Raw genomic sequence first — 10,594 nt, forward strand, 5'->3', positions numbered from 1 at the left:
AGCCTACCCTAAGTTAAGGGTGATTAGGCCATAGTCAACCACGCTGGCCAAATGCGGGTTGGTTGACTTCACACATATCTTTGAATTTCTTCTCAGATATGTGCAGGTTGCATCACGATGTTTTCCTTTACCGTAAGAACGTGGGATAAATGTACATATGTAAATCGAAAATCGAAAAACACATCGGTACATGGCGGGATTCGAACCCAGGACCTGCAGATTGCAAGCCAAGTACTTGACCACTGAGCCACCGTCGCTCTTTTCAATTTTGATCTAATCAGTATAGCCTAATCAATTATTACGTTATCGTATCAGGACTCCTAATTAAAAAAAAACTCGAATGTCAACCTAGAAACGAGGACAGTATCAATTGAACCGGATCTAGTGGCACTGTATCCTAATCGAAAGAGATTACATCACTCTCAAAATAGATAATTTTATATTGTGAACACGTGCAAGTCTATTCTAAATTAGGTTTACTACACAGATAATAAAAAAAGCAATTTCTTAAAACGTACTTATAATATACGAAGTAACTGGTAGTAAGTTTTTTTTCTTTTTTCCGTAATATGGCAAAAATATTTTATACGTCGAAATTACAATTTCCAATAACAATATTTGCTCTTTTATAATATAAAAAATATACGATAAGATTTTAAGATTAACTTATCAAGACATGTCTATGGAATACAAAATTATTTACATAATTTCTGTAATGTTTACTTACAAATATAAATTTTACGAAAAAATATACGAGATACACGATTTTTAATATATTAAGCCACATTATGATATATGAATATAGATTATAATAAAATCCATACTTCCATCGTGTTTGTAAGTGATAAGAGGATTTCACATTAAAAAGAAAAACACCAACAAGACTATTACAAAATAAATTTATTGTTAAAAATCTATATCACAATTCCTTAAACTATAAAGCAACAAAAACAACAATTACATCAATAACAAAAACTAAATAAATAACATAACAAAAATCGTAAAACGATGTTATGAAGCGTACTTGTTTCCCACGTGATGACGTACACCCCATTTGTAGTTGGCGTTTTTGTCGGTCTTCACGAATGTGTGAACAGGACCAGTGATACCGCTGGTCTCGCGGTGGTCTTGGTCCAGATCATGATCGTGGTCATAGTAGCCACGCTTTGGTCTATGCGCTTGAGGCTCTTCTTCACGGACAGGTGCTAAAAAGTAATACAATATCATCTTACGTCTAACTTTCTTCATTTATCATCAGCTCACTATACATCCCCACCGAGGGGCTCGGAGCCTACCCTAAGTTAAGGGTTAACTTTCTTACTAATATTATAAATGTAAATGTTAAGATGTAGGGATCTTGGTGAAATTTGGAATTGATATTGATTACTCTATGGCATAGCACGTTTGTTCTTAATACAAATGTTGCTCTTGCGTACTTAAATAACTGACCTGGAGCTCTCTGATGATGGGCGTGGTGTACCGGATGTGGTGGGGCAAATCTTGTCACACGAACTGGTGCCCGAAGTCTATGAACAGGGTAGAAAGGTCGCGACCATGCTGCAGTGCTAATCACTGCGCAAGACAGTAGTAACTGAAATTATGACAAAGAAAAATTAATATTATGCCATTAGTTTAAGTGTAGATAGGTGAAATTAAAATTACGCTAAAGATTTCTCTAAGTGACGATTAAACAATAATTTACTTGTTCTAAGTAAAGTGTTGATCAAAGAATGGTAGCAAGTTTTTTGCAATAAATCGGATGAAATTCTCGACAAAACGAAAGGCGTTGTTGAGTAGCGTAATGGAAAGAATTGGAGCATTTATTGCGTTAACTGCTCCGAAATATGGAGTAGATGAAAACATTATTTTTAATTATTAAATCATTAATTTTAACTTTATTGCGTTTCGCAAAATTTTCATAAACTTTAACGGCTACTTTAGTAAGTTGTTAAGATTGATAGTTCGGCTCTTCGATGTTAGTAAGATTTTTGTACCATACGTGTGCTTATATAATATGTATATATTATGTAATACTAGCTATTGCCCGCGACTCCGTCGACGTGGATATATAAAAAAACTTAATTAGTGTATCCTATGTGTTCTTTCAGACTATGTTCTATACTATGCCAAATTTAAACACCATCCATCCACATCACATCCATCTAAACATTCGCATTTATAATATTAGTAAGTGAAATAAAAAGCAGCTCTTTCTTTACTTTTTAGCATTATTAAAATCATCCAAATGAACTTCAATAAATAGAAGGCTTTAGTTTATTTAAACTTTAATCCTGTGAACTTACTTTTAAAATAACAATTTTCCTTGCATTATTTTATTTACAGAAAGTTACAAAACTGTGTCAAGAATCATAGAATCATGACCTTGACACAGTCACGGATAGTCGTAATAATAAATTTTCTATGCTATTCGTTTTATTAAATCCTTTATTTTGAAGTACAATTAATTTTATTACTTACCAAAGTGTAGCGATCCATTTTGTCGTCTTTATTGAGACAGCAATGGTTGCGAAGCTGTCGCTCATTCTCTTATAAGCTAGAAAGAAAACGTATTTTAAACACTTTCTAACGGTCGCATTTTACGCTTCACAGCACATCGATGTGCGCCGGATGCTATGGATTTTCTGGTTCCCGAATTATCTTAGATCAAAAAGTTAATCGCTTAATTGATTTCATTTAAGATAATTTTATAAAATGTAAAGAAGACTATTATATAAATCAGATTAATTTCTCAGTTTCAATATGATTTTAAACTTTATTAATAAAACTTTCTTGTTGATCGGAGTATTGTTTACTAAAGTCCGGTGTACAACTTTGGAATCATAATATAATACATTTTTTATATAATAAGGTGGCAAACGAGCGAGCTGCCACCTGAAATCACTGAAATAGTGAAGTGACCGTTGCCCGTTAGATATATGCAATTGCATATACGTCGCCTACCATTAATCGACGGAGAATAGGATGCAGAGAAAGAAAATATTTTCCCTTCCCATGCAACCTCTCATCCAGAAATTCAACTTCCAGTTCCCATCCTTTACTCACAAGAAAAAGGGTGCGAAGGGAAAGAGGACGAAATTAGGCCTCCGGGACGCACACTCAAAGGACGAAACGCGGAATTGCTTCCACTTCACGCCTGTCTTCTGTGTGGTCGTGGTATTTCACCGGGCGAGCCAGGCCAATTAGTGCGAAGATGTTAAAGCGGGCTCTACCACTGTTATAAAGAGCTTAATGTTGTATTTAATTTTAAGGCCTAAATAAACTGTATTTTATCTAATGCATAATGTGTTTAAAATTACTGTAATTTTCAGTGGTGAAAATCCACAGTAATGTTAAGATATTTTACTATTAACATATTAAAAGGTCTGTAACTTTGATCTTAACTTATTTCACTTGACTTAACTAAAATGTTTAATAATATTTTTACAAGTTAGTGACTCAACATTTTTCATGTAATATCTTACAATATAGTACATAAAAGGGTAATAAAAGTATGGATATGGTCAAAATGTTTTGTAATTTTTATTGCATTGCAATCACTTGTCTTTGAGCGACGGTTTTATTTGCAAATATCAAGTTTGAACCAGTTTAATAATGTTGAAATAAATGATAAATGACATGAACCTGCTAAATTATCAGTTTGTAAATATATTTAAAGAATAAAGACATTCTTGTAAAAGTTAGTTATAAATATCTATAGCTGTCGCCCACAACTCCGTCCGCGCGGAGTTAAAGCAAATCTTATTAGTAGTCTATATCTTCTTCCTGATTGCGTTCTTCATATAAGTCAAATTTTACCGAGATCCATGCAGCCATTCTTGAGATACCTTCTAACAAACATTCATCTAAATATTCGGATTTATAATATTAGTTAGATTTGCATTTTAAATGATCAATGCACTACTTTTAAATTCTAATTGGTTCTTATTTCTAAACACTTTAAGAAATTAGGAACACATTTATCACATACTGTTAGGAAGAAAATCCGACACTGTGCCGGTGTACTGGCGCAACACTAACCTTACTAAAATATCGACGTTTATGTCCCCTCAGTAATCATACTGACACTTGGTAACGAAAGCGCGTCATTCGCGTCAAAGGATTCTAACTAATAATGTCTAAAAATATCCAATACCCGAGGATATATCATTAAAATAAAGTTTTATCAATTATTTCCTTGACTGTACTGTATCACATTTTCTTACTCGACTGTATCAGTGTGACATACTTTCGTTTCGATTCGTTTCACAATACTTATTGTTCGTAGCCTAATTTATATCGACTCTAGTGTGAAAGTAGCTTTATTGTTTGTTGTAAATTCGATTCGGTCCCCCGTACAATTAAATGACAATTTTTTTTCTTGCTTCAGAGCCTATTTTTGCTTTTAATGAATAAGCATACAACGTAGTAGCACTTATACCTGATTTTTGCAGTCTTACGCTGCGCCAATAGCGACAATTATATTTATAAAATTAGATGTAATAGCGACATCTAGCCGTAAACAAAGTAAAACAACGAGATAAAAATTTAGATGTATAACCATGAATCCCTACGTTTAAGAGAGGTTGTTGACAATCTTACGATAACCAATAACACCTGAAAATGAAAAGAAATAATTGTACAGGGAAAGGGTTCCGAGGCACGTTGTGTTTACTAATTATATGTCTGTAATTTATCTGTTGAATTTCAATTATTAAAATTAATGTTGATATGGAAATTATATTTCGATAATTTTCTAACGCACCATTGATGTTCCTTCCTATGTCTTTAAACCATAACATTTCTCTAATAAGGATATAGTAATTTGCGTAATAATTGCATAAAGTTGCGTAAAGTCCTAATTACACGGCCGCTGCGCATAATTAGTCGCTTTCCTCTCCGACTCTCCGACACGCCATTTTAATATCCGATCGCTCTATTTGTTTTCTATCGCTTCCGAAATTATATAAAGTGTTACGCCTACGATGCGGTGAATTATTTTTTTAAAGCCTTACTTAAATAACTAAAACAAAAAGAAACTAAAAGTCTGATAATTCTTACGTAATTTCCAAATTCTGAAGTATTTTGTGAACTTTTAGTATTTTTCTTTTAAAATGGCAAGTAGCAGATAATGTGCAAATTAGTTAAAAAAATTATCAGCCCAACGGGCTGTTTACATGATCAGCTCACTATACGTCCTCACCGAGGGGCTCGAAGCCCACCCCAAGTTAATGGTGACTAGGTCATAGTCAACCACGCTGGCCAAGTGCCAGTTGGTTGACTTCACACATATTTTTGAATTTATTCTCAGATATGTGCAGGTTGCATCACGATGTTTTCCTTCACCGTAAGAACGTCGGATAAATGTACTTATGTAAAACGGAAATCGAAAAACACATTAGTACATGGCGGGATTCCAATCCAGGACCTGTAGATTGCAAATCAAGTGTTTGACCCCTTAGCCACCGGCGCTCTATACATTAGAACATAAAGCGATCAAGTAGGAAAAAGAAAAAGACGGTGACTTAATTTTATTGTGCGAGATGTTCTATAAAACCTTTTTTTAATTTAAATTTTAATTAAGTAAAATTAAGACTCCATTTTGACCCATTCTTCGTTTGTTTACACATCTGAATTAAATAAATTTAAGGCAGGTAATTAGATTCTAATAAGAAATAAAATCTTATTCAATAAAATCTTAAACATTATTAGTTAACTTTAACATATTAAGGAATGAATATCTATTTACCGTATTTAAATTTGCTTTAAAGTACTAAGAAAAATGTTAGGAACAGTTTGAGAATCACTATCACTAACCACAGTTGACAATCGCTATTCCGCCATTTCTACAGCTCGTATAAATTAACTTACCTTTACCAATCTCACTCACCGCCTGTCAACGATTCAAGATGACACAACGTCTCACCGACACCATGGTAGTCATAAATCATTAATATGTTTTATCTATTTAATCATTATTTTATGTTGTACGAGTGATTGTAACATAGGCGTTTAGTGAAAGTGCTGTTCAAATCAGTGTCCTATTTTATTTGTAAACAAAGTGTAAACGTTGTGGAAGTAAAGACTTTATTATGATGATGTGATTTTATCATTAATTTTTAATACATGCGTTGTTTTATATTTTATTAGTTATTTTATGAAGTTGTCGTTGTGAAGTGACGTTGTTATATATTTCTATGAGTAAAAGTGTTTTGCTTCAATTTACGACTTGTAAAGGTCTGTTAGACCGAGCTTAAGTTTCTTTAACGGCATATATTTTTGTTTCAGAAATGGTTGTGGTGCCTTTTGGTATTATATTCCGGGCCAACATGGAGTCCAGTAAGATGTGTTACGGTCAGAACACCGCCAAAGAATCCCACAACAGTAGAAGCACAAGCTAAATTCTTTCAGTCAGTATTTTTATATCTTTTTTGATTAAACTAACAAATTAACAGTTCATAAACATCGCGACAAATCCATCTCAAGTTGTAAAAAAATAATCTTAAGGGGTCATTCATACACGGTCTGTTTGAAGCAGTTCATACTAACAAAGTTGGACATTCAACAGTTGACTTTCGCCATACACGAACCGTTGGTGACGCTAATATTGACGACAGGGCTCACAACTGCTTGAAGTTTGCATAGGGTGGACCTGATGGTTTATGGCTTCAAAGTAAAAAATACAATATCGTAATTAATATCATTGGAAATTTTGAAACTTAATACGTTCCATGCCAATGTGATTTTATCGTTTAAAAGTGTACTCGCCAGACGAATCGGTGACATCGAACATATTAACTTTTCCCTCGAATATATTTTTATTTACTTCTTACTAACCTTATAAAATTCAAGAAATGACACATCTACTCTAGGAAGTCAATCAATAATTGTGTTACCTTTGCCAAACAATCCAGTTGTTTACAATGGAAACAAAGATTTGTGCAGACTGAAGTAAAAGTCAAGAATATTTTTGTTATTCTTATTACTAACTATGTATGCATATTGAAAACATGTTATTGTGTACAAGACAATAGATTGAAAAGGTTTTCCGCATTTCAACTGTAAGAAATATAATCTAAATAAGTGCGGTAATATTGTTATAGATATTTTTAATTTGTTTTACTTATTTAGTCGTCAAAAATTTATATTAAACGATTTACTTTATAGGGACTTTTTCTCAGTACAGTTAAGTCCGTACAAGATCGAATTCGGACATGTCTGTGAGGACCCGAACAATTGGGAACAACGCTACGAGAAGAAAGATTACAAGAATCACAGGGACATGGGCAAAGTAACCGAATTCATGTTACGCTTTCCTTCTTTATCTTTCTTTAATATGTTTGTATGTTTCTTTCTCTGTCGCGCTTCGCTTGGCTTGGACGCAGATATAGACACTTGCCGTCCCACGAGGACTACGATCAAGGTCATCGTTTGGGCAATGAACGTCACTTCACAGAAAGGCACGAGCGTGCTCGGCCGTCTACAGGACTGTTCTCTGCTAAAGTATGCTTCAGCTTATCTTTCTTCTACTTCTTTAACTTTTCGCTTCCTTAATTTTAAGCTTCATCATTCTCATTAACAAACTTATCTTCTTAATCTTTTTAACTTAGTTATATTGCTAAAATGTTGTTCTAATGCGACTTACCTTATTAGAAATTATACATGATTTTACTTTCTAGTTAGAAATGTATAATGGAAAAGCGCTACTCAACGAAATGCTTAATGGAATTCTAATTCCAGGTAAATGTGTTAAAAAATTCAAGGTAATAAAATCCTATCTATGATTAGGTCCGCTGGGGGGATAAAAAAGGAGGCTACGGTGAACACTACTGGGACTTGAACCACGCAGGCCATGCGGGAGACCACGGAGATGAAGCGTACGATAGCCCAGACGATAGTTCGTACCACGAGGACAGACAGGAACCGTATGAAGAACCCAGTGAACAAGTACACAAGTATGATGATGAAGACGGATATGGACCCGAATACCCATCGAAGTACGATGAACCCAATAGAGCTAAAAGGGCAAATACAAAAAGAAATCTGAAGAAAGCTAAAGGTGAACAAGACCGACAAAAAGCTCAAGAAAAAACCAAAACCGAAGAATCGACAGAAACAAAACCAGTTGATGAATATGACGCTGAAGCCAGTGAAGAAAAGGAAACATATGAAATAAAAACAAAACAAAAATCCCAAAGAATAGAAAAAGAACACAAATCAGAGGAACCAGTACAACCGAGAGAAAAGAATCACGTAGTTCTAATTTTAAGCCAAAAAGAAAGAAATACACCAGAAACTGGTGATCAGACACCTCGTACCAAAGAAGATGCAAAGCATTACGTTCCCTACGAAGGAGGCGCTGGAGTGAGACAGCATCAGTATCCAGAAGTGATACGGACCGCTGGTCCTCGACTCTTTCTAGAACCTTCAACTGGTCATGTTGTAGACAGAGCCACCGGACAAGCGTACGTTTTGCAACCCCTTGTTCATAAACCTAGTTCTAGTTAATTGTAATTTTACTTTAAAGTATGATTAAGTGTTATTTATTTAATAATTAAATGTTTGTAATTTTATTTGAGTCTTTTATCATTTGCTCTCAATTTTTAAGTATATTTTTTAAGCTAGGGTAAAAATTTTATGAAGAGAATAAAGAGATATGAACAAGTATTACGCCAAACCGAAGTCTCTTTGGATTTCGAAAATATTATGTGACATATGGGTTCGGCTGGTATTCCTTGAGGACGGCCTTCAACGTAGTAGGAGCTTAGAACAATGAACCTAAAAGTTTATCTCCACTGTGATTGTGTTCTATCTAACAGTTTGGGTTCCGTTATGCGGGCCGCGGCCCCTTTCCCTCGCCAGTCACGACTTACGATCGGCCCCTAACGTCTTTTGTTTGAAACAAATGGACCGCATTGAAAGCGAATGTACTTTACAACTTGCAACTCAAACTCGGACTAAATAGTTGTTACTAAAAATCAAAGAGGTATTAGATTTTCGAACCAGTTGAGACTTACTATTTAGATGGCGAAATTATTTCCCTATGTGTGAACAGTATTGCGTAAAAAGTAAGAAACAACAATTATTAGCATTATCTGGGTAGCCGAGAATAATGACTGCACAAAAACTTGCATTAAATTTTAATTGAAATTTAAAATGTCTAGGTCAGGGCCTCGCGTTTAACATTTCGTTAAATCTAAAGTTAGAGTTTTCTTAAATCTAACTGTCGTAATAAGTTCTGACATTCAGACAGAAGAGTTTTAGAAACTATGTTTTTTTCTTTCTTTTTTATATCATAAGGTGGCAAACGAGGAATCGGCTATCTGAATTCATCGAAATAACGAAGCGGCACCTGCCAATAGACATCCGCAGTTACAGATGAATTGCCTTCCGTTTAACCATCCTAATTCAGGAATTATTTACATCTTCGGATTCGAACTTGTGAACCTAAAGTAAAACAATTGAATGTCTCCACAGAACCGTACCTCGTATTAGTACAATGTGCTTTTTTAATAGTCAATATTTCTCACAGACTATAAGAAGTAATCCTTGCAAAATAACGGTCGGCACGTATCATAAGTACGGTCAAAAGATTCGCAGATAGCTATTTCTAATTGTCTAGCAACTGGTTTGTCCAGTTTGAAGCCGTGAGAAAGTCCACTGCAATCCACCCTTACCCGAGTGTCCCTTGGGCGCGTATTGTTTGTGGGGTCCATTGACAAAGGTGTCCCTTTTGCACTTGCTTCTATGGGTACATCATGTTTTGTATATTAATTGTACTTCTGACATACGGCTTGGAAGTTCATTGAGCAACTTTGTTTATTTTGTTTGAAAATTGTGAAATCTTTATTTGTTATTTAATAATTATTAGAAAATGAATAATAAAACAGTAAAGTTTAGGTTCAAGATGAAATATTAAAAAAAATCTACTGTTCACGAATTACTATTAGTTAAATTATAATTAATTCTACGCAACAATGTGATATAAACAACATTAAAATTAATAAATTAAATATCAAATTTAACAATACAATGTAGAAATTTCTCTTATTTACAAAAATAGTAGAAACTAATTTTGTATTAAAGAATATTCACTATTGAAAGTGGCTAGAAAAAGCGATGCGTCCGTGTGTCAGATGACAAGACATGCAAATAAAGGGTCACTAAAACTGCCCTTTCTCACACAAGGAAGTGGTCAAACTGGTTTTTGGACGAACCCTTTTTGCAAAAGAATAGACAAAATTTCGCAGACTTTCTTATCGTAGTGCATTGTCCAAAAGAAGTCTGACCGCTTTTACCTTTGAGAAGACTTTTTTGAACACTGCCCTAAACCGTTACATTCACATAAACAAAAATAATGTCAAATGGTATCTTACTTATGTAATTAAATTATAAGTAATAGCCTAAAACTAGATTACCTACTCGTTAAAATTGTCGTGTCATAATTGTAGTTGACATTTTGCGTAAATATATTCGGCGAAAAAAATATATAATCGAATGCAAGCAACCGTTGACCGATTTTATTTTTATAATAAAAGCGTTTTGTAACTTAAGAATTTGTACTTGATTGAGTTGTCAAATTACAACTTAGTTTTTA

The 10,594-nt window shown here is 34.0% G+C and overlaps 2 protein-coding genes across 2 annotated transcripts; one reads left to right on the top strand and one right to left on the bottom strand.

Moving 5' to 3' along the window:
* Positions 1 to 1,011: 1,011 nt before the first annotated feature.
* On the bottom strand, positions 1,012 to 2,509 carry LOC106125050 (uncharacterized). The gene is made up of 3 exons (XM_013322136.1): positions 2,479 to 2,509; positions 1,450 to 1,591; positions 1,012 to 1,205 (listed from the first exon to the last, which is right to left on the bottom strand). The coding sequence occupies exons 1-3, from the start codon at positions 2,494 to 2,496 to the stop codon at positions 1,012 to 1,014; spliced, it is 354 nt and encodes a 117-aa protein (XP_013177590.1). The 5' UTR covers positions 2,497 to 2,509.
* Positions 2,510 to 5,899: 3,390 nt separating this feature from the next.
* On the top strand, positions 5,900 to 8,505 carry LOC106125051 (uncharacterized). The gene is made up of 4 exons (XM_013322137.1): positions 5,900 to 5,933; positions 6,286 to 6,407; positions 7,165 to 7,288; positions 7,786 to 8,505. The coding sequence occupies exons 1-4, from the start codon at positions 5,907 to 5,909 to the stop codon at positions 8,503 to 8,505; spliced, it is 993 nt and encodes a 330-aa protein (XP_013177591.1). The 5' UTR covers positions 5,900 to 5,906.
* Positions 8,506 to 10,594: the final 2,089 nt, after the last annotated feature.

Source organism: Papilio xuthus, unplaced genomic scaffold (assembly GCF_000836235.2).
Source record: "Papilio xuthus unplaced genomic scaffold, Pxut_1.1 DF825928.1, whole genome shotgun sequence".
Classification (NCBI taxonomy): Eukaryota; Metazoa; Arthropoda; class Insecta; order Lepidoptera; family Papilionidae; genus Papilio; species Papilio xuthus.